Source organism: Lucilia cuprina, chromosome 3 (assembly GCF_022045245.1).
Source record: "Lucilia cuprina isolate Lc7/37 chromosome 3, ASM2204524v1, whole genome shotgun sequence".
Classification (NCBI taxonomy): domain Eukaryota; kingdom Metazoa; phylum Arthropoda; class Insecta; order Diptera; family Calliphoridae; genus Lucilia; species Lucilia cuprina.
The window spans coordinates 36,842,703-36,867,456 of record NC_060951.1 but is presented as its reverse complement, the minus strand read 5'-3'; the positions used below and the strand labels follow the sequence as shown (position 1 = coordinate 36,867,456).

Here is a 24,754-nt window from a genome sequence, read left to right as displayed (position 1 = left end):
TTAAAAATTACATTTAGATGCTTGTATTACATACATACAATATTTTTTGTTTCAAATTCATCATTTCAATATGTATTATTTTAATTTATTTTATAATTAATTGCTTTGTATAATGTAAAAGGTAAAATTGTGTATAAGAATAAGACAAAAAGTTCTTTTAGTTTTTTATATATAAATTTTTTAAAAATTATTTAAATTTTTTTTATGTAAATATGTTTAAATTTGGATTTCATTTTACACTATAGTGTGTCTAAATAACACTAAATAACTTTTTTAATAATTAAACAAAACGAAATAAAAATAAATATTATAACATTCATATCAACTACTGCAATTTTTTACAAAATTTAAAAAAAAAGAAAACAATTTTTTACTGAAACAAAACGAAGAGAAAAGAAAGAAAAAACTAATTAAACAATAACCTTAGGACTCAGAAAACTTTACCACTCTGGTTTATACTTGCCGATGAAAGTGAAGTTTACTCTTGCCCACGCTTTGCTTATGTCTCATGTTAATTATTGTATTGAGGTTTACACTGGTGCCAATGCACAAATCCTAAACAGAATATTCCGTGTAGTTAAGAAAATTGTACGGTTTGTCTATAGTATTAGATATTATGAACACATATCTAATGCTATTAGCAACTTTCTATCATGTTCATTTAAACAATACCTACAGCTACGTAATTTAATATACTTTTATAAAATCATTAAATATGGCATACCCACTTATCTTCACAGTAGATTTATTTTTTCAAGATCTACGAGAAATCCACAAGTTATTATACCACATATAACATGTTCGATCTTTGAACGATCCTTTATTGTAAGATCTGCAAGGTACTGGAATATCTTACCAAAAGAACTAAAAGTATTTTCTTTTTCATGCAAGTTGTTCAAAAAGCATCTTCTATATAATTTTTGTAATCAGTAATGGACAATTTCTATGTCAATACTTATAATTATGCAAAAGTTGCGTCGTCACTGATAGGGAGTCTCTGATAAATATAATATCAAGGAATTAAGGGTGTACATTTTAATTTTAATTTTAAGTTTCAAACTATGTGAAATAAAATAAGATACCATGTAATGCACTTTGGCCTTGTAGGCTTTTAGCATTACTAACAAATAAATAAATAAAAAAAAATAAATATTGCAAATAAATTTATGGACTTGAGGCAGCATCCTCTTCATCGGTAGTTGCACTAGTAGAGGTGGCCGTTGTTTTATTACGAGCCACTGCGTCGTCACCTTTAGTGATTTTCTTTTCTATTTTAATTTCCTTTTTCAATTCAATTTTTATTTCACTTTCTTCTTCGTCGGTCTTGCGTTTCTTCTTAGTTATAGTTGGTTCCTTTTTGGTAAAGAAATTAAAAGGATTTTTACCAGCTTTACGCTGAGCTGCAGCAGCTTTTAATTTGGCACTATATTGTTTTTCCACCTCTTTAACATGTTGCGGCTGTATAGTCCATTCTTGATTATGATCGTTGGGTGTTTTGGTGGGATCTTCTAAGGGATCATACGGCGGTACTTCTATACCCAAACGTTTGCATACTTTTGTTAGGATATCATCGACATAGGTGTTGATTACTAGATCGGCTTTCTTGTCCTTTTATAGAGGAATGAATAGTTTGAAAATTTCAAGAAATTTAATATGTATTTTTGTTAAACTCACATGTTTAGTTGGTTGCAAATTGCAAATAACTAATTTTCCTCCATGCTTTTTATTTTTGAGCGGTATATTGCCACTTGGAATGATTTGCAATGTAGTTCCCAAGGTTATATTCAAATCGGCCAAACTTTGTATAATAATTAAATATTTTATAGTTTGTAGATAGATAGAAAATTAGTCAGAAAATGCATTTTAACTTACGTGGAATGCATTAAAGCCAAATCTAAATCCCTTTCGGGCAAATCATGTTCCCAATCTAAAACATTATCCAAGAGCATGCCACCACGACATTCACGACGACAGGGTCCACCGCACAACTTTTGGCCCACTGTCTCTGAAGCCGCCGAACGTACAAATTGACGCCGACATTTATTACACTGTTCAATAAAAATATTACCATGCAATTCCGATAGACAACGTCTCGGCAAGCCGGACTTCAAGTGCAAGCCATCGATATTTTGTGACACAATATACTGGACGTAACCCTTAGCTATAAGACTACGCAAAGCCATGTGGGTGACGGTGGGTATAGCATCATTAAAGGAAATATTTAAATTTGGTTTTTCACCTTTCTCCTCCAGAGTCCAGACACCTTTGGGACCTCTTTATAAATGAATGGATAAAAACGTATAGAATGATTCGTACAATAAAAAGGCGGTTTTATAGGGCTTACCTGAAATCGGGTATGCCTGCTGTTGTGCTAATGCCAGCACCCGTATGCACTACAACATGTTTGGCCGACTGCAGGAGTTCTACCAATTTGGCGACTTTTTCCTCAACTTCCGCTTCCGCATCAAATTTTTCCGCTATACCCAAAACTCCTTTATTTTCATAGGGCGATAAACCATCAGCATAGTTGCAGCTCATTATGTTTTTGTGTTTTTTCTTGCTTTTCTGCTGTAGTTGTTACTTTGATTTTTTCGTTTTTCGTTTTTTTTCTGGTGTGTTGTGGGTCTAAATTGTTTTAGGAGGCAAAATTTTCACCAAACTTTTCCTGTATATATTTTTTTGTTGATAAAAAGCTTTGATTATAAATTGTAATTGTTTTTCGGTATCACAACGAATAGAAAAATAAAAAGTGGTAAGAGATAGAGGGACTACGAACGAAAATGAAAACAATAACAAACAAAAGCATAAAATGCATTTCATAGTTGCATACAAAAAGTACTCAATCAGCAAACACAAACGCACCGCAGCAAACCCAAAAGAAATCAAAAGAAAAGAAGAAAAACAAACAATTAAGAAACGTATGGTGTAAACAAAACAGACAAAAGCAGCTGATGAAGTAAATAACCAACAGCTGTCAAAAGTGAGAGAGCCAAGAACAAAAAAAAAAAAGAAAAAGATAATAAATAGAGCATAAAAGCAAAGAAAAAGAGAGAATGCAAAAATTCTGAAAAAAATTATTGTATTCTATGCTGTTTTATTAGTTTCTTATGAGATTTTAATTAATTAACAACAATAACGGTGCTATAGGTGTTTGAAAATTGCATATAAAATTAAAAACAAAGTTATCCGCCGCAGTTCTAGTATATTCAGTATTCAGTTCATAATATTTACGATATAAAGGTAAAACAAATAAAAATAAACAAAATTTATAAAGTAATTCAAGTGAAAAACAAAATAATTTTTTTATTTTTTGTAAAAAATCAATGTCATTCTTGCATACGCCAAGAATCAAGTGAACTTTTACGAGGGCCAAGCACCTGAAACGCATTTTAATTGAAAAAAAGAAAGAAAAACATTTTCTTGCACACGTAAGATGATAAATTTATAAAAAAGAAAACAATTTTTCGTATTTAATAATTGTCGCATAAATAAACAAAAAAGAAAAGGCTCACGGTTCTCGTCGACCATATGATGCTGTACACTAGAGTACGTGGCCGTGGACATATAATGGTTTGAATCTTATGGAATTTATTGCAATAAAAAGATCTTTGAGGGATGAAATGATTTACGCAGAACATATTATCGTTGAATTAATATAAATCTTGTTAGTGCAGTTGTTGATTCAATTTTAGTTTTGGTTCAGTAATAGTTTCAAATAGGGTTCTATAAATCGACTTTCGAATAATCGAACAATCGACTTTTTGTCGAAAAAAGTGGAAAATTCGAAGTCGACTATTTTGTTCCAAAAAAAGTCGATAACTCGACTATCGTCTATGAAAAAAGTCGAAAATTCGACTTTGTAAATAAAAGTCGGAAAGTCGAAATGTCGGAAAGAGTCGAAAAAAGTCAAAAAGTCTAAAAGTCGGAAAAAGTCGAAAAATCGGAAAAAGTCGAAAGAAGTCGGAAAAAGTCGAAAAAAGTCGAAAATAGTCAAAAAGTCGAAAAGTCGGAAAAAGTAGAAAAAGTCGAAAAGTCGACTATTTATAAAATATTAAAAGTCGAAAAGTCGACTTTTCATAAAATGTAAAAAATCGAAAAGTCGACTTTTCGTTTCAACTATAGAACCCTAGTTTCAAATCTATCCATGTAAAATTTATATCTAATTATATCATCTTACTAATATAAGAAGTTAAGGTATATTTATATACCTATATATAAATCTAGGTCAATTTTTTCTCAAATATAAATCAATTTAACAAATATTTGGTTTCTGAACCCATTTCAGATGCCTAATATCATACTTTTTTTTTGTGCTATATACAACTGCACAAACGCATTCTTTGGTAGGGTACCTATAAAAAACAACATCATAAAAAAAGCTCACCATAATCTGGTATTGTTCACAAATATGTAATTGTGTGTAAATATATGTACATACCTATATATACCAGTATGGTTCTATTTTTTTCTTGTTTTGTCGAAAATGTCTTTTCATAATTTCAATGCAATTTATAATAAATTTTGTAAGTTCCTAATAATATAATTAATTTTATGAATTCAAAAAGCTAAAAGCATTTTTTGGCATTTGTGTGCTGTTACACCCCTCCTTGCTAGGCATTGCCTAGTCATTTGCAATCTAGAACACTTGCCTATACATAGCTACCACTATCAATCACCAGGCACCACCACTATCTAATGCTTATTAATATATACAACAAACAAAACAAGTAAGAAGGTAAAGCTCGACTTTATAATACCCTATAAAACATATAATGACACTTGATTGCGTTGTTGTTGTTTTATAGAAACTGTCCTAGTATAAATTACTAGTTTTATTTTAGTTCAGTTCTAGTTCAGTTCAAGTTCAGTTCTAGTTCAGTTCTAGTTCTAGTTCAGTTCTAGTTCAGTTCTTGTTCAGTTCTAGTTCAGTTCTAGTTCAGTTCTAGTTCAATTCTAGTTCAGTTCTAGTTCAGTTCTAGTTCAGTTCTAGTCCAGTTCTAGTTCAGTTCTAGTTCAATTCTAGTTCAATTCTAGTTCAGTTCTAGTTCAGTTCTAGTTCAGTTCTAGTTCAGTTCTAGTTCAGTTCTAGTTCAGTTCTAGTTCAGTTCTAGTTCAGTTCTAGTTCAGTTCTAGTTCAGTTCTAGTTCAGTTCTAGTTCAGTTCTAGTTCAGTTCTAGTTCAGTTCTAGTTCAGTTCTAGTTCACTTCTAGTTCACTTCTAGTTCAGTTTTAGTTCAGTTCTAGTTCAGGTCTAGTTCAGTTCTAGTTCAGCTCTAGTTCAGTTATAATTCAGGGTAGCTACTGCGTATTTCGATTCGAAAGAAAAGGTTTTCGAAACACAATGTATTCAACATACAAATTCGGAATGATTTCCCTTCGAATTGAATTACAGAGTAACTGGACAGTTCTATTTAAATTTGCAATTTGGATTGGTTGTATATAGCTATGGAGCAGCTTTGCTTGATGGCTCTACTATACAATCAATACTTCTAGGCGTTACAAACATCTGCACCAACAAACTATACCCTATTCACTATTGCAAATGTAAACTATAAAACTAAATACACAACCATACACACTTCATAAGCTAAAGCCGTCTTCTTATTGATTAAATTTTATTAAATTCAATTGTTGTTCTTTTTTCCTTTCAATAACTGACAGCTGGTTGCTGGGTTTGTTTGATAGTGTCGTTGTGCATAAAGGTTCGTTAGATGTTTTTTTTTTTTTGGTTTAGTTTAACTAGTGGGAGCATAGCCAACTTTTTGTTGCATTCGTCCATCATTCTGTGTCATGTTTTTGTATTTTCCTCTTCTATTTTTCATTTCTTAAAACACATCATATGCATATGTGCACTAATGTATATGTACATATACAGTTCTGTTAAAAGTTATACGGATAAGTATTTAGAAATAAACCACTAACTTTTTTCGAAGAAGGATAACGGTTTATCCTATATTTTAAAGTGATCCTCGTAAAATTTTGAAACTGTAATTAAATTGATTTTTGGTAATTATTTACTAAAGGTTTTAGCAAAAATTAAAAAAATACATATTTTGTTTATTTCTTTAACTTGTTACAGCACTGTCTGTGTATTTATAATTTTTTCAAAATTATTTAATGACGACCACATCTACTCTGGCTACCTATAGCTTTGATTTTATCAATATTAAAATATTAGTAGATAAGTTTCCAAAAATAAAAGAGCAAGTATGTAATAAAATTTTACAAAAATTATAAAATATAATCATAATTTAGTGTAGACATGAAAATTTTAAAAGTTTTGTTAACTTTTTTTAAGTGAAATATAACAAGAAACTTAACTATAAGTTAAATATTAAAATTTTCTTGTTTCAACTAACACAACAATAACAATTTATTGTCATGTTGTGTTACGGCATTTATAAATATGACAAAATGTCAATTTAAAAAGGACTTTTGCAAAACTATAATCAATGTTACTTATCAGGATGAAATGTTTAAACACATTTCATTTTTATAATAGAACCTGCCTCAATGTTAGACATTTATTTTTAAATTTTTTGCACACATAGAATTACACAAACTAATTTTTTTGTTTGCTTAAATTTTAGCTCACTTTTCAACAAACATGTGAATAAAAACGTTTTAAAATTAGCTTTTAGTTTTTATTTCAAACTTAATGTGTTGTTTTTTTTTAATCTTATCTCAATAAATGTTAACTTCGAATAATTTAGACAAGAAAAATGATTGTGAGTTCGAAAACCAAATTTTTTATTATATATATATTTTAAAGAACATACATGAGTATATAAACATACATATTAGGGTGCACCTTCTACATCATATCTAGATCAGTTCAAATACAGTTTTAGTTCAGTACTAGATCACTTCTAATTCTGTTCTATTTGAGTTCTAGTTCAGTTCTAGATCTGTTCTAGTTCAGTTCTAGTACAGTTCTAGTTCAGTTCTAGTTCAGTTCTAGTTCAGTTCTAGTTCAGTTCTAGTTCAGTTCTAGTTCAGTTCTAGTTCAGTTCTAGTTCAGTTCTAGTTCAGTTCTAGTTCAGTTCTAGTTCAGTTCTAGTTAAGTTCTAGTTCAGTTCTAGTTCAGTTCTAGTTCAGTTCTAGTTCAGTTCTAGTTCAGTTCTAGTTGAGTTCTAGTTCTGTTCTAGTTCAGTTCTAGTTCAGTTCTAGTTCTGTTCTAGTTCTGTTCTAGTTCTGTTCTAGTTCTGTTCTAGTTCTGTTCTAGTTCTGTTCTAGTTCAGTTCTAGTTCTAGTTCAGTTCTAGTTCAGTTCTAGTTCAGTTCTAGTTCAGTTCTAGTTCAGTTCTAGTTCAGTTCTAGTTCAGTTCTTGTTCAGTTCTAGTTCAGTTCTAGTTCAGTTCTAGTTCAGTTCTAGTTCAGTTCTAGTTCAGTTCTAGTTCAGTTCTTGTTCAGTTCTAGTTCAGTTCTAGTTCAGTTCTTGTTCAGTTCTAGTTCAGTTCTAGTTCAGTTCTAGTTCAGTTCTAGATCAGTTCTAGTTCAGTTCTAGTTCAGTTCTAGTTCAGTTCTAGTTCTGTTCTAGTTCAGTTCTAGTTCAGTTCTAGTTCTGTTCTATTTCTGTTCTAGTTCAGTTCTAGTTCAGTTCTAGTTCAGTTCTAGTTCAGTTCTAGTTCAGTTCTAGTTCAGTTCTTGTTTTGTTCTTGTTTTGTTTCAGTTCTGCTCTAATTAAGTTTTAGTTTACTTCTCAATTTATATAAGCTAACCACCCTAATAGATATATATGTATGTATATACACTTTACTTAAGTATATTATTTAATATTTTTTATATATAAACAATTAGTAATTAAACAAAACATTTGTTTATATTGTGATAATTTCTAAAATTTGATTTCATTTCAAAAGTTAAAGTTATGAACTTAATATTCATAAGATTATAGGTTTTTATAGCGGGTGTGAAAAGTATGTTTCAATCTGTGGTTTAAAAAAAAAACATAATTGTTTGTTATAAAATTTAAGTGAAATTGTATTTTAGAAATGTTAAAAATACACGTTTTGATATTATTTTTAACAAATCCTGCTAACTGATTGAGAGTAAAGCTGTTTTTACGAAAATTTTTGCTGATTTTACAAAAGTGTCCTTTAGGTAATTTGAATGTTGATCGAAGACAACTTACGCAGTTTTGAAGTGTAGTTTTCTTTAAAAACATTTACAGATTTCGATTCGGAGTGAAAAAATAAAAAGTTCTAATATTGTGCACATTTCTTAATTTCAATTTCAGCTATTGAAATTAACAAATAACAGTGGTGGCAATGCCGCGTGACATGCATTCTCGGAATAGCGTGTTTCGCAGCATTTTACAAAGAGATTATATTGAACCTCGCCTTACACAACGCAATTTAATTGCTAGTACCAAAGATTCCCTCGATTACGTACAACGTTTGGGACTTTTATGCCGTCTGCCGGTACATTCTGGTTGTGTCAATACCATACATTGGAATAGTACGGGCGAATATTTGCTATCGGGTTCCGATGATCAATTTATAGCCGTAACAAATCCCAATAATCAAGAAGTTCTGTTGAAATGTAAAACAGCACATCGGGCTAATATATTTAGTGCACGTTTTATGCCACAGTCAAATGATCAAGCAATAGTTTCATGTTCGGGAGATGGCATCGTTTTATATATTCAGTTCTAGTTCAGTTCTAGTTCTGTTCTATTTCTGTTCTAGTTCAGTTCTAGTTCAGTTCTAGTTCAGTTCTAGTTCAGTTCTAGTTCAGTTCTAGTTCAGTTCTTGTTTTGTTCTTGTTTTGTTTCAGTTCTGCTCTAATTAAGTTTTAGTTTACTTCTCAATTTATATAAGCTAACCACCCTAATAGATATATATGTATGTATATACACTTTACTTAAGTATATTATTTAATATTTTTTATATATAAACAATTAGTAATTAAACAAAACATTTGTTTATATTGTGATAATTTCTAAAATTTGATTTCATTTCAAAAGTTAAAGTTATGAACTTAATATTCATAAGATTATAGGTTTTTATAGCGGGTGTGAAAAGTATGTTTCAATCTGTGGTTTAAAAAAAAAACATAATTGTTTGTTATAAAATTTAAGTGAAATTGTATTTTAGAAATGTTAAAAATACACGTTTTGATATTATTTTTAACAAATCCTGCTAACTGATTGAGAGTAAAGCTGTTTTTACGAAAATTTTTGCTGATTTTACAAAAGTGTCCTTTAGGTAATTTGAATGTTGATCGAAGACAACTTACGCAGTTTTGAAGTGTAGTTTTCTTTAAAAACATTTACAGATTTCGATTCGGAGTGAAAAAATAAAAAGTTCTAATATTGTGCACATTTCTTAATTTCAATTTCAGCTATTGAAATTAACAAATAACAGTGGTGGCAATGCCGCGTGACATGCATTCTCGGAATAGCGTGTTTCGCAGCATTTTACAAAGAGATTATATTGAACCTCGCCTTACACAACGCAATTTAATTGCTAGTACCAAAGATTCCCTCGATTACGTACAACGTTTGGGACTTTTATGCCGTCTGCCGGTACATTCTGGTTGTGTCAATACCATACATTGGAATAGTACGGGCGAATATTTGCTATCGGGTTCCGATGATCAATTTATAGCCGTAACAAATCCCAATAATCAAGAAGTTCTGTTGAAATGTAAAACAGCACATCGGGCTAATATATTTAGTGCACGTTTTATGCCACAGTCAAATGATCAAGCAATAGTTTCATGTTCGGGAGATGGCATCGTTTTATATACTGAATTGATGGCTCCATATGTAAAGCGATCAAAATCCCATTTTAATGGTATGGAAAATGGAGCACCAGTTTATGAGAGAAGTCCTGATGCTGAATCGACTGTACATTATTTCAATTGTCATAAAAGTGCCACAACTTATGAGGTCTTGACGATGCCTAACGAACCGCGTTCGTTTATGAGTTGTGGTGAGGATGGCACTGTAAGGCTCTTTGATTTGAGGCAAATATCGGGGTGTCATAAAACCTGTTGCAAAGACAATATATTGATTTTAAGTCCCACTGCGGTTAATGCCATCGATTTGTCGCCAATCAGTTCAAATTATTTGGCGGTGGGAAGTTCAGATGCCATAGTACGCATATATGATCGACGTTATTTATCTGTGATTGATTTTAATGATAGTTCAATAGCCACCGCTGATAAACACACCAGGCCAGTCAAAGCTTATCCTATACCACTGCCTAGTAGTCGTCAGTATCGAATAACTTGCATACGTTACAGTCCGGAGGAAACTGAACTTTTGGTCTCTTATTCCTCGGAATATTTATATTTATTTGACTTGAAACATGAGGGAATTAATGTAAATGATTTGTCTAAGGGTCGTTACGTTGCAAATCGTGGAAATTCTCCACCGCCTGCAATGACTGCAGAACAGGTTACAAGGCGACTACGTTTGAGAGGGGATTGGTCGGATACCGGGCCAGATGCTAGGCCTGAAAGGGAGGCAAATGGTAGGGTAGATGTAGGACAAGTAAGACCTCAATTGCAGCCCAATATAATGAGTCGCATGACAGAGGTTATATCACGTATGTTAAACGATCCTCGAACACGTATGGGAATAACAAATCAAATACAAGAGGCCAGAGAAAATCAGGCTGCAGCAGCTTCTGCCGAAGCTTCGGCGGTTGGCACAGAAACCACTAGTGAAGGTAAGACCCAAATTAAATGCTAGAATTAGAACTGAACTAGAACTGAACTAGAACTGAACTAGAACTGAACTAGAACTGAACTAGAACTGAACTAGAACTGAACTAGAACTGAACTAGAACTGAACTAGAACTGAACTAGAACTGAACTAGAACTGAACTAGAACTGAACTAGAACTGAACTAGAACTGAACTAGAACTGCACTAGACCTGAACAAAAATTTGAACTAGAACTGAAAGTTTTTCGACCAAAATTATTATATTCGATATTGTTTTTAGATTCACGCCCGTCCACATCAATAGCAGCTTGGCGACGAGCTGCTGCCAATGGCTTAATAGCTAACAGAGAACAGACTTCTGCTAATGATACGGCTTCAACCAATATTGGACCCACTTCTGAAGATGTTGAAATGTTTGAAACTTCAACTGAATGCGATACTCAAAGTCCTCGATCTGCACAGTTTCAAGTAGATGCTGCATCACTAAATAAAGAACTGGCGGATCTAGAAATGGAAACTAGAGAAATTGTCTATGATTATTTACGAATGAAATATACTGGTCATCGTAACGCGCGCACCATGATCAAAGAGGCTACATTTTGGGGCAATAACTATGTAATGTGTGGCTCAGATTGTGGTCACATCTTCACCTGGGATAGACGTACTGGCAAATTGGTGATGTTAATGCAGGCCGATCAACATGTAGTCAATTGTCTACAGCCACATCCAGAATTACCATATTTAGCCAGTTCGGGTATTGATTATGATGTCAAAATCTGGGCTCCGGTTTTGCAAGAGAAAGGATTTGATGAAGAGGCAGCCGAAATTGTAAGATTTTAAAGATAATGTATGTTTTTCTATAATAATTTAAATTGCAAATTTCTTTTTAGTTAATGGAACGCAATGCCATTATGTTGGAACAAACCAAAGATACCATAACCGTGCCCGCAGCATTCATGATACGTATGTTGGCTTGTATTCATTCATTACGCAATCGAGAACGTAATAACTCAAATTCAACTCAACAAAATTCTAATGAAAATAATTCACAATCAAATACACAAAACAATGATAGTAGTAATAATACAACGGGTGATACTATTAATAATCATAATGATAACAACAACAATAATAGCAGTAATACTAATAATAATAATAATGATGATGATCATCGTACTAGTAGTTAATTTGCACCTAAAACATAATGATTATAAATCAGTTATTGTTTATTTCACACTAAATTTTGAAAAAAAAACTGAATGAATGCTATTTGTAATAGTTTACTCGCTTCTTTTAAATCTTTAAGAATTTATTTTTGAAGTTATTTATTTTATTAAAACCTTAATAATTGATGGTGTACATAAAAACGCTTACAAACACAAAAACATAAGTGTTAAATCATAATTTCTTTGTTTTTTTATTTATATTTAAATTGGCTTGTTTAGTGCAGACTTTCAAAGGTTGTGGTAAAAATTGTTTTTATGATGAAATTTTTTTAGAATTTTTAATTTTTTAAATGAAATTTTTATCTTTTTTTTTGGAAAAAATTGAATTAAAAATTCTGCTTAGAAACTGAACTAGAACTAAAATAGAAATTAACTCGAATTGAAATAGAACTAAACTAAAATTGGTCCTAAACTAGAAATAAACTAGAAAGGAGCTACAGCTTAAGTGTCGAACAATAGTTCAAAATTTTTTAGTAAAATTTTATTTGCTTTAACTTGTTAGAGAAAATACACTGGTTCTTGGTTTAAATAATTTTTTATTAAGTCCTTTTAATATTTTGTAAATATGTCATTGTAATTTATTGAATATTGAGAAGTTTATTAAAACTTCTTTTAACTTTTTATTTATTTATGAATACGTAAGTATATGATATCTTTAAAAAGTAAAAAAACATAATGTTTAAATTAAGAAAAACTACCCTCGCCAATTAAAACCAAACAAAATAAAAAAATATATAAATTTTTACTATAAATGAATAAATTTAAACATTTAGAGATGCATAAAAATAATAATAATAACATTAAAATAGGGACAAACACTTAACACAAGTTAAAAATCTAAACATTAACGGCATTTTGTAAAGATGTTTTATCATCCACTATGATATTAGCCGCTGCTGCGGTATTGGGATTTGAACTTAATAGTTGTTTGGTGGACGAGCTAGATGAATAACTGTCACTGGAACTGCGTGTGGAGGCAGACGTAGCACTGACAGGACTATCTAACATATCTAAGAAATTTTGCAAAATATATTAGTTTAGAAACTTATTGGGGTATAAAAAGTTAGACATACCTGGTAGAGAGCTGACATTATTGCCTTTCAAGTCAACTGCACCTGTAGAGCAGGCCGTAGTGGAGAGTACCGTGCCACCGGAACCCACAATATTACCTACTGATGTTGATTTCTTATGCAGATTCTTCTTAACCAATGAGTTCTTTAATTTTTCACCAGCACTGGCAAGTGTTTTAGCTTTATCCGGACACAAAGGGCTTAAAATGGAATTTTGTGGATCTTCTGGAGTATAATAGTCAGAATCTTCATTAACAACTGCCGAAGGTGGTGGTGGTATAACTCCGGGAGCCAATGTTGTAGTAGTCTCAATAGGACTGGTTATTTTGTCTGATTTATTATCAGTAGCCTTTTTATGCTTCTTAAATGAAGTACTTTTCTTGGGCTTAAACTCAACCATTGGCTCTGACAACATGCTATTTTGATCATCATCTTCAGCTTCATTATCCAATTCTGAAGCAGTCAGAGATTTTGCCAACTGAGGCGGTATGGGCTTACATTTGCTGCCAGGTGAGAGTAAAGGTGATAACTTTTCATTTTCACTATCATCGTCGCCCTCATCTTGGGTATTAGTAGCAGTTGATGTCATTTCCGGATTTGCAGTTGTGGTTTTGGAATGCCTTTTATGAGATTTGGGTACTTTTAAACTGTGGCGTTCATTGACAATTTGAAGCTTATCTTGTGAAGCACGTTTATCTATGACTTTTACCTCGGTACCCGATTCATCGGAATTATCTTTTCCTTGTGTGGACGTACCGCCATTTGAAGATGAATTGCTATTGGTCATGGTAGCCATTTCATTAGAGTTAGTTGAAGTAGAAGCATTTTTCTTGCCCTTAGAACGTCTTTGACTTGTGGGCTTATAGGGAGAAGTGGCCTTGTGATGTTCGGTGGGAGCACCATTTACCACAGACCCTCCATTGCCACCATCAATCATATCGTTGCCATCTCCTACACCACGACGAGTACCCACATATTGTGGAGGACCATTTAAGGCCTCAATCAAAGAAACTGGTATAAAACCTGGCGGTACTTGATGTTCACACGCTAAAGGTTCTCCGGCAGCTGAAGTGGGAGTATTTTGATGTAAAACATGATTATTAACACCCTTTTGTACAGCTCTTATTTGCAGAAGAGCGCGAAATGGTGCCCGACATATGGGGCAACAGTTGGCTTGATAGCGCAGAGAATCAGCGCATGAATAACACAAACACAAATGACGACACGGCAAAATGAGAGTGTCACGGGTTTCACTCATGCAGATAACACATTCACTGCCATGATCATCCAAGTCTTCATCAATTGAACTTTTGTTGATGGCCTATAATATTCAAGATTGTTTTCAAGGTGAAATCTTTTTAGAATAAACAAAAATACTTACCTTGTTTTCTATACCATAAATCTCCTGCAGCAAATAGCACAAACCATCCACAAATATTTTCTGTTTTAAGGCCCTTAAAACATAACTATTACTTTCCGGATGATGATCAATAACACAAATTGTTGTATGAGACTGACGACATTCTTCATTACCCTCCTCGACCACACAGTGTATGGCAACGGGATATTGTTCCTTGCCGGGATTATAGATCAAGTCATCTTCTGGTATTAATTGAGGATTGAAAACATGAGTTGGTTGGGAAAAGTATTGATTGATGCCCTTATCAAAGTGATAAGTCTCCGAGGTCAAACCATCACGTGGAGTTAGAGTCACACCACTTGGACTAACTTCTTCACTGCAAAAGTAATAAATAGTGATAGCACATTTGGCATCCGAGTCAAAGGTGAACTCAATGTTGTACAAACACGGAGGAGGATTTTGCTCTTCACCCGTAACAGCAGTCAAACAATTACCATCAGCCTGATCATCGGCCTGTTTTTCTTTGGGTACCTTAACAAAACGTACCGACTCTTTACGTATGTTGACCAAACTTTTTAAAGTCTTTGTGGGTTCATTGGCTTGGGGTGGAGGATAAGGAAATGCAGTCGGGCGATTGCCCAAAAAGTTTAGGTCGGCATTTTCACCAAAAAGATAGGATTCAGGTTGGGGTGTGTCGAAACGTTCACCGCCCATTATAAAGTGACTGCCAAAAAAGTTGCCCGAACGAGGAGGATATTTGTAGGCGTGGTTGTTGGCATTCTGTTCAGCCTCCTCAATGGCACCATTTTGACGGCTGGTAAATGCTCCCATTTCTACCGTATTTGAATATATTTGTTGTTATTTTTATAATATTGCACTAATAGATCACATATATTGTTGATTTTTTACAAATTTTCCCGAAAACAAATGCAAAATTAAATTTTCACTGGAAAAAGTGAAAATTTTGCTAAAAACATCGATTAGTAAAATGTTGAGAATGACAAACACAAAGGAAAACTAAAAAAAATATTAAATATACAGTAGCCATATTTTTGTTTTTTTTTCCTTAACAATTTAAGCGTTTTTTTATTTTTTTATAATACATAAGCATATTTAATATTTATTTAACAATTTTAATTAATTAGCATTATTAACTTTTTATCTACTTTTCATATAAATATCTCTAGCTTAAACTTGTTTATTAAATATAAAAAGTAATTAGTTTTATGTTAACTGTATACGACAATCTGGTAGCTTTATTCTTTATTTAGACTACTGTGAATGAAAGAGTAAAGAAAACGCAAAGAAAGAAAATTTTTTTATTTGCGAAAAAAATTGTAGGAAAATTTATTAAAATAGAGCAAAGCTCCCGCAAAGTGTTAAAAAATGACTACAGATGAAAATATATTGCAGGAAATGTTGGGTAAGTTGCAAAAAAGTAAAATACAATTTGTAAATTAAAAAAAATATTGTAAATCCCCGAATTAATAAATTTAACATCGCATTAATAGAAAGGGTCACCAATCCTGCCAAGGTGGATGTAGATAATTTAGCTGTTCAAATGTTTTGTATGATTGTACAAAGTAATAGCGATTTAGTGACCAAAGCTCACGAATTAATTGTTAATAAAATGCATTCCAGTAATACCACAGAAGCAGCTAGAGCCATAGGGGTAAGTTAGGGGCATAAAATATTCTTTGTTATTTTTTTATCGGTAACAATATTTTGTTATCTTAACAGCTTTTAGAGGAGTGCATGTCAAAGGGAGGTTTAGAATTTCAAAAAAAGACTGCTAAATTTACTTTTCTCAATGAACTAATTGCTTTAGTTTTGGATAAACATGCTGGACCACCCGCTCCGGTGGACACGAAGAAACGTATTATGGAATGTCTTATGCTGTGGACGGTGGAACATCAGGATAAAACGAAAATTCAAGAAGCATATGATAATCTAAAGAGACAAGTCAATTTTGCTCATGCACCCACAACGGTCAATGCCAATTCACCCGCTTTAACGAATGTTCGCGAACAACGTTCCAGTATTCTGGGTAAGGATGATGAGTTAGTGGCAAAACTATTGAAACAGGGAGGAGAGGAGAATTGGAAGAAAGCCAATTTGCTGATAAAGCATCGTTTCAATCAAGAAGCCAGACGTACGGAATTCATTTGTCATCTTAAAAGCGAATTGAAGAAGATCGATAGTACAATGGAGGTCCTGGATGAAATGTTAAATTCCTATAGCTCAGATACCCCTGGTGAAGATAGCAGGGACATTATGCAGGAGTTGTATAATACGTGTAAAAGTCATAATGAACAAATGGCGAGATGGCCGGATTTCTTGGGTGATGGAGAACCGGAGTTTTTGGGTGAGTGCGAAAAAACTTTTTTAAAGGAACTAGAAAAGAATAAATATATAACTGGAAATGAACTTTAAGTAGACAAAAGACAGAACTAGAAATGACATAAATTGAAAAAGAACTAACTCAAAGTAAATTAGAACTAGAATTGACTGAACTCGAACTAAATATAATTGAACTACAATTAAACTATATCTGAACTAGAACTGAACTGGCACTGACATAGAACAGAACTTGAAATGAACTGGAACTGAGCTAGAACTAAACAAGAAATTAACTCTAAAATATAAATAAAACTAAACTAAAAGTGAACCAGAACTGAACTAGAAATGAACAAGATCCCATGAAGAACTTAACTAGAACTGAAATAGAAATTGAACTTAACTAAACTGATTCAGAACTGAACTATGAATGAACAAAAACTGAACTAGAATTGAACTAGGACTGAACTATATCTGACCTTGAACTGAACTAGAGCTGAAATAGATCTGAACCAAAATAGAATTAAATTTAAATTGTCCTAGAAGTAAACTGAACTGGACTAGACTTGAAGCAGAACTAAGCTACAACTGAAATAGACCTGAACTGGAACTGAACTAGAACTAAATAGAATTGAACTAGAGCTCAACTAGAACTGAACAAGAACTAAACGAGAACTGAATTAGAGCTGAACTAGAGCTGAACTAGAGATGAACTAGAACTGAATTAGAACTGAACTGGAGATGAACTAGAATTGAACTGGAACTGAACTAGAACTAAATTAGTACTAAATTAGAACTGAACTAGAACTGAACTAGAACTGAACTAGAACTAAATTAGAACTAAACTAGAGATGAACTAGAACTGAAATAGATCTGAACTAGAACTGAACTAGAACTGAAAAAGAACTGAAATAGAGCTGAAATAGAGCTGAACTAGAACTAAACTAGAACTAAACTAGAACTGAACTATAACTGAACTAGAACTGAACTAGAACTGAACAAGAACTGAACTAGAACTAGAACTGAACTAGAACTAGAACTGAACTAGAACTGAACTAGAACTGAACTAGAACTGAACTAGAACTGAACTAGAACTGAACTAGAACTGAACTAGAACTGAACTGAATTAGAACTGAACTAGAACTGAACTAGAACTGAACTAGAACTAGAACTGAACTAGAACTGAACTAGAACTGAACTAGAACTGAACTAGAACTGAACTAGAACTGAACTAGAACTGAACTAGAACTGAACTAAAACTAAAATAGAACTGATCTCAAACTGAACTAAAACGGAACTAGAACTAAATTGGAACTGAACTAGAGATGAACTAGAACTGAACTAGATCTGAACTAGATCTGAACTAGAACTGAAATAGAACTGAACTAGAACTGAACTAGAACTAAACTAGAACTGAACTAGAACTGAACTAGAACTGAACTAGAACTGAACTAGAACTGAACTAGAACTGAACTAGAACTGAACTAGAACTGAACTAGAACTGAACTAGAACTAGAACTGAACTAGAACTCAACTAGAACTGAACTAGAACTGAACTAGAACTGAACTAGAACTGAACTAGAACTGAACTAGAACTGAACTAGAACTGAACTAGAACTGAACTAGAACTGAACTAGAATTGAAATAGAACTGAACCTTAACTGAACTAGAACTGAACTAGAATTGAAATAGAACTGAACCTTAACTGAAATAGAACTGAACTAGAACTGAACTAGAATTGAACTAGAACTGAACTTTAACTGAACTAGAACTGAAAAATAGCTGAACTGGTTGTGATCTTGATCTGAACTAGAACTAAAGTATATCTGAATCAAAATAGAATTCAATTTAAATTGAACTAGATGTGAACTAGAACTGAAGTAGAACTGAACTAGAACTTAACAAGAACTGAAAAAGAGCTGAACTTGATCTGAACTAGAACTGAAGTAGACCTGAATCAAAATAGATGGCAATTTAAATTGAACTAGAAGTGAACTAGGACTGTAATAGAACTAAACTGAACATGAATTGAAACTGAACTAAATTGGAATTTATCTGAAATTTAACTAGAACTAAAACTGAACTAAACTATAAGTGAACAAGAACTGAACTACAATTAAACTATAAGTGAACTGTACAGGAACTGAACTACTGAAGTAAGAATGAACTAGCAACTAAGCAGAAGATCAAAACTTGTTTGGAACAAGAACTGAAGTAGAACTATTATAAAATTATTATTAAGATAGAATTGAACTAGAACTAAACTAGAACTAAACTAGAACTGAAGTAGAGTTTAACAAGAACTAAACTAGAAGGAAACAAGAACTAATACGACTTCATACTGGACTAATAAGAACTTACGATTAACTGTGTGAACTAGGTTTAAACTGTAGCAAAACTTGGTCTGAACTTATACTAAAATTAAGTAAAAGTTTGCATTCCTAACTAGAACCGAACTTCTTAAATATACACTTAATTTTTGAAAAATCACATTTCACAAAATCATAATTATTTTTCAGAGGATGTATTAAACACTAAAGATCTTCTAATGGTAGTAATTCAACGATACAAAGAACTTTTCGAAAATGAATTGCAGTTAACAAAATCCCTCGATGTCATAACTTCAAAGACAACAACTAGTACAACAGCTACAACTACGGCCAACACTGATTTACTCTCAGAACTACTGGGTGACTCCATAAACACTTCCAGTCAAGATACCAAACCAACAATGACGACTAATATCAGCAAACCTGCAAGTGCTAATAATACTACTTTAGATGAATTAAGTGAAATTTTTGGCAGCATTAATGATAATACAGAAACTAATAATAAACCGCATCATCCTTCGGATTTATTAGGCAATTTAGATTTGTTAGAACCCATTACTGTTTTTGACAGTGGAACAAAGGATTTAGCAGTAACCACAGTTACGAATGGTAAGGGTGAGGAGAAAACATCACAGGGTTTTAAGGAACTAAAAGAAATTGACAAATTAAGCGAGGAAATGTTTAAGCAGAGTTTAAAAGAGGAACAACGTTTGCTATCTTTCAAAAAGTAAGTTTTTATTGTTTGTGACTTAATAATTTTAACTAATTTTATTTGAAAATTGTAGAGAAACTGAAAAATTATCATTAAATGATATGGCTAAAGATAAAATGCAAACATCACTACTCGCCGCTAAAGTGGCAGATAATAAATGCAAATCTATTTTAAGAACTCAAGAAGATAATAAAACCATAACAATTTTAGATGAATTAACGACTGATTTTAAGGATTTAAATGGAAAAGAAAATAAAGTGGAAAATTTGGAAATTAAAGAAATTGTATCAGATGTTAAGAAGGAAGTAGAGCCCAAAAGTAATGCTGTAGTTACAAGTGCAATAACTTCAAAACCATTAGCCGAGATTACAATAGATTTAGACGAGGTTACACCACTTGATGAGGGACAACGTATACTTTTAGACGATGATGACATACAAGTCACACTCAATTTTACAGCAGATCGTCCAGGCGAACATGTTTCGGTTATTGTTATGGCGGTGACAAATAAATCCAAATTGCCAGTTAAAGATTTTCAATTTGAAGCTAGTGTTAAAAAGGTAGATAAATATATAATGTGGTCACGATCATATTAATCAATTGTTTATGTTGCAGCCCTGCAAAGTGCGTTTACTACCACCCACAGATGTGACCATGGCACCTAGTAAACCTTTTAGACCATCGGCTCCCATTAACCAAGTAGTTTTACTGCTTAATCCCACACAAAAACCAGTGGATCTAACTTGTATAGTTGGCTATAAATTGGGTGATGATCCAGATCCAATTAAAGAATCAATTGTGGCCAAAGACATTCCTTATGTTTAGTGTTTTATTAAAAAAATACTTAAAGTATATAAAATGCTACGCATTTCATTGATTTATCTATGATGATGGTTGGAAATCTTTCATAATGATTTCATGGTTTAAATATGATTAGCTTCTAATACCTATACTTGAAAGTAAACACTATGTTTTATTATTATTATTTTATTAAGAGACATGAAATTGTTCTTTAAAAAAAGTCAATTCGTTATTTTTAATTTGTGCATCTTTGTCATTTAAAATTTTGTTTTGAAACTTAATTTATTAAAAATCTTACACACTGATAAGAAACTATAAAAGAAATTAGATGTTGTTTTAATCCCTATGATATGTATATTGAAATCTTAGTTATGTTAATTAAAGTTTAGCAGCTCATATATGACATAATTAAATGATGTAAACAATTATTTTAGTGCTAAAACTGTATAGAAAATACCATTTTGTAAAAATTTAACAATTTCTTTTCAAATGTGTCCAAGTAGAGTTGATATATTTATGAAAATCTAAAAACCTTTTGAGGATAAAACACTCAATATTTAACTATTTTAAATCAAAGTTTACAGGTCTATATATCGAAAACCGTTTGAGCTATTGGCGTAAAATTTTCATCAATGTAAAGATAAAGTCTTTAGCTATTAGTTTCATAAAATGGATTTGTATTAAAGTAACTAAAAACTGCGAAAATAGCTTTTCTAATTTTCCGCCCACATTTTTGACACTGAAATGGGCGTGGCATTATTGTGTTTTTTGTAAAACTATTCCTTATACCTTTTACTATCTACAGGCCAAATTTGACTTAATTATCTGCAAAACTCCCTGAGATATTGAGCAAAAACTAAAAGTAATTTTTAACCACAAAAATGAGAAAAAACTAAATTTCCAAAAATTTGAAAAACACCAGGTCCCCATAATTGATTAGTAGGTGGATTTTCGCAGAGGATTTTCTTTAAATGGCTATAACTCAAAAATTACTAAAGCTATCCGAATGAATGTTGGCTCATATGATAGATTGGAAATTTGGCTACACGATGGGCAACCTTCGGCCCGCCTGACTTTTCGATTACATAATCAAAAATGCTAGTTAAAGTTATAAAGCTTATAACTCAGTTACTAATTGACGTAATTAGAAATTTTAAAGCTTATGGTAATCTAGAATTCTCAATTTATCACTGCACCAAATTTTGTTGCAATATCTCTTAAATTAGCAGAGATATGCATGTAACTTCGAAACCTTGTACATTCGGATTTGCTGATGTTTAGCTACTGCAAGGTTATGTTTAACTGCCTATAACTCAGAAACTACTTCGTATATTCCGATGATACTTACTTCATATGAAAGCTAAGGAATTCAGCTTTTATGTGAGTGTGTTTAAACTTTTCAAATTTGTATAGTTTTTGTTAAAATTAGCAATATTTACTTTACGCCCCTTTTTCCCGCTAATTAGTGGGCGTGGCAACTTTTTACTTCTATAAAAGTATTCCTTATTTTATTATCTACCTATATGTCAAATTTTATTCCATTAGCTTCAAAATCCACGAAGATATTCACTAAAATCCAAAATTGATTTTATTCCACAAAAATTACAAAAAAACTAAATTTCCAAAAATTTGAAAAACACCAGGTCCCCATAATTTATTAGTAGGTGGATTTTTGCAGAGGATTTTCTTTAAATGGCTATAACTCAAGAACTACTTGAGCTATTTGAATGAATGTTGGATCATATGATAGATTGGGAATTTGGCTACACGATGGGCAACCTTTGGCCCGCCTGACTTTTCGATTACATAATCAAAAATGCTAGTTAATGCTATAAAGTTTATAACTCAGTTACTAATTGACGTAATTAGAAATTTTAAAGCTTATAGTAATCTAGAATTCCCATTTTATCACTGCACCAAATTTTGTTGCAATACCTCTTAAATTAGCAGAGATATACATGTAACATTGAAACCTTGTACATTCGGATTTGGTGATGTTTTGGTACTTTAAGGTTAAGTTTAACTGCCTATAACTCAAAAACTGCTTGGTACATTTTCATGAAACTTACTTTATATGAAAGCTTAGGAATTCAGCTTTTATGTGAGTGTGTTTAAACTTTTCAAATTGGAATAGTTTTTGCTCAAATTAGCAATATTTACTTTACGCCCCTTTTTTCCACTAATTAGTGGGCGTGGCAACTTTTTGCTTCTATACAATTATTCCTTATTTTATTATCTACCTATATGTCAAATTTTATTCCATTAGCTTCAAAATCCACGAAGATATTCACTAAAATCCAAAATTGATTTTATTCCACAAAAATTACAAAAAAACTAAATTTCCAAAAATTTGAAAAACACCAGGTCCCCATAATTGACTAGTAGGTGGATTTTTGCAGATGATTTTCTTTAAATGGTTATAACTCAAAAACTACTAAAGCTCTCCGAATGAATGTTGGCTCATATGATAGATTGGAAATTTGGCTACACGATGGGCAACCTTTGGCCCGCCTGACTTTTCGATTACATAATTAAAAATGCTAGTTAAAGTTATAAAGCTTATAACTCAGTTACTAATTGACGTAATTAGAAATTTTAAAGCTTATGGTAATCTAGAATTCTCAATTTATCACTGCACCAAATTTTGTTGCAATACCTCTTAAATTAGCAGAGATATACATGTAACATTGAAACCTTGTACATTCGGATTTGGTCATGTTTTGGTACTTTAAGGTTAAGTTTAACTGCCTATAACTCAAAAACTGCTTGGTACATTTTCATGAAACTTACTTTATATGAAAGCTTAGGAATTCAGCTTTTATGTGAGTGTGTTTAAACTTTTCAAATTGGAATAGTTTTTGCTCAAATTAGCAATATTTACTTTACGCCCCTTTTTCCCGCTAATTAGTGGGCGTGGCAACTTTTTACTTCTATAAAATTATTCCTTATTTTATTGTCTACCTATATGTCAAATTTTATTCCATTAGCTTCAAAATCCACGAAGATATTCACTAAAATCCAAAATTGATTTTATTCCACAAAAATGACAAAAAAACTAAATTTCCAAAAATTTGAAAAACACCAGGTCCCCATAATTGATTAGTAGGTGGATTTTCGCAGAGGATTTTCTTTAAATGGCTATAACTCAAAAACTACTAAAGCTATCCGAATGAATGTTGGCTCATATGATAGATTGGAAATTTGGCTACACGATGGGCAACCTTTGGCCCGCCTAACTTTTCGATTACATAATCAAAAATGCTGGTTAAAGTTATAAAGCATATAACTCAGTTACTAATTGACGTAATTAGAAATTTTAAAGCTTATGGTAATCTAGAATTCTCAATTTATCACTGCACCAAATTTTGTTGCAATACCTCTTAAATTAGCAGAGATGTGCATGTAACTTCGAAACCTTGTACATTCGGATTTGCTGATGTTTAGCTACTGCAAGGTTATGTTTAACTGCCTATAACTCAGAAACTACTTCGTATATTCCGATGATACTTACTTCATATGAAAGCTAAGGAATTCAGCTTTTATGTGAGTGTGTTTAAACTTTTCAAATTTGTATAGTTTTTGTTAAAATTAGCAATATTTACTTTACGCCCCTTTTTCCCGCTAATTAGTGGGCGTGGCAACTTTTTACTTCTTTAAAATTATTCCTTATTTTATTATCTACCTATATGTCAAATTTTATTCTATTAGCTTCAAAATCCACGAAGATATTCACTAAAATCCAAAATTGATTTTATTCCACAAAAATGACAAAAAACTAAATTTCCAAAAATTTGAAAAACACCAGGTCCCCATAATTGATTAGTAGGTGGATTTTCGCAGAGGATTTTCTTTAAATGACTATAACTCAAAAACTACTTAAGCTGTCCGAATGAATGTTGGCTCATATGATAGATTGGAAATTTGGCTACACGATGGGCAACCTTTGGCCCGCCTGACTTTTCGATTACATAATCAAAAATGCTAATTAAAGTTATAAAGCTTATAACTCAGTTACTAATTGACTTAATTAAGAATTTAAAAGCTTGTGGTAATCTAGAATTCTCAATTTATCACTGCACCAAATTTTGTTGCAATACCTTTTAAATTAGCAGAGATATGCATGTAACCTCCAAACCATCTGCAGACGAATTTTGTATACTTTCTTTACTTTATTGAACCGTTTGTTATATTTATAAACCATTTTCTCTTTTAAATGCATTGGATTTCTACTATTTAAACAAAATA

General features: G+C 32.0%; 4 protein-coding genes across 10 annotated transcripts; 2 read left to right on the top strand and 2 right to left on the bottom strand.

The window, feature by feature from the left end:
* On the bottom strand, positions 1-2,792 carry LOC111688533 (NAD-dependent protein deacetylase Sirt6). 3 transcript variants are annotated; one of them, XM_046945971.1, is made up of 5 exons: positions 2,345-2,792; positions 1,873-2,274; positions 1,675-1,798; positions 1,146-1,608; positions 1-417 (listed from the first exon to the last, which is right to left on the bottom strand). In XM_046945971.1, exons 1-4 carry the CDS (start codon positions 2,536-2,538, stop codon positions 1,165-1,167), a joined length of 1,164 nt encoding a protein of 387 aa, XP_046801927.1. In that variant the 5' UTR covers positions 2,539-2,792; the 3' UTR covers positions 1-417; positions 1,146-1,164. The 3 variants fall into 3 exon arrangements, with proteins under 3 accessions (XP_046801927.1, XP_046801928.1, XP_023306819.2); XM_046945972.1 differs by having other exon boundaries at positions 367-421; positions 1,150-1,608; XM_023451051.2 differs by lacking the exon at positions 1-417 and having other exon boundaries at positions 1,021-1,608.
* Positions 2,793-3,025: 233 nt separating this feature from the next.
* LOC111688338 (DDB1- and CUL4-associated factor 6-like) lies at positions 3,026-12,077 on the top strand. 5 transcript variants are annotated; one of them, XM_046945968.1, is made up of 6 exons: positions 3,026-3,240; positions 3,347-3,613; positions 8,238-8,626; positions 9,733-10,677; positions 10,954-11,501; positions 11,564-12,077. In XM_046945968.1, exons 3-6 carry the CDS (start codon positions 8,269-8,271, stop codon positions 11,858-11,860), a joined length of 2,148 nt encoding a protein of 715 aa, XP_046801924.1. In that variant the 5' UTR covers positions 3,026-3,240; positions 3,347-3,613; positions 8,238-8,268; the 3' UTR covers positions 11,861-12,077. The 5 variants fall into 5 exon arrangements, with proteins under 5 accessions (XP_046801924.1, XP_046801923.1, XP_046801925.1 ...); XM_046945967.1 differs by lacking the exon at positions 3,347-3,613; XM_046945969.1 differs by lacking the exon at positions 3,026-3,240 and having other exon boundaries at positions 3,259-3,428.
* A 576-nt stretch (positions 12,078-12,653) lies between these two features.
* LOC111688220 (E3 ubiquitin-protein ligase MGRN1) lies at positions 12,654-15,310 on the bottom strand. The gene is made up of 3 exons (XM_023450709.2): positions 14,351-15,310; positions 12,973-14,290; positions 12,654-12,909 (listed from the first exon to the last, which is right to left on the bottom strand). The coding sequence occupies exons 1-3, from the start codon at positions 15,158-15,160 to the stop codon at positions 12,737-12,739; spliced, it is 2,301 nt and encodes a 766-aa protein (XP_023306477.2). The 5' UTR covers positions 15,161-15,310; the 3' UTR covers positions 12,654-12,736.
* A 283-nt stretch (positions 15,311-15,593) lies between these two features.
* Positions 15,594-21,013, top strand: LOC111688578 (ADP-ribosylation factor-binding protein GGA3). The gene is made up of 6 exons (XM_046945876.1): positions 15,594-15,752; positions 15,841-16,001; positions 16,070-16,694; positions 19,186-19,723; positions 19,782-20,268; positions 20,324-21,013. Exons 1-6 carry the CDS (start codon positions 15,716-15,718, stop codon positions 20,531-20,533), a joined length of 2,058 nt encoding a protein of 685 aa, XP_046801832.1. The 5' UTR covers positions 15,594-15,715; the 3' UTR covers positions 20,534-21,013.
* Positions 21,014-24,754: the final 3,741 nt, after the last annotated feature.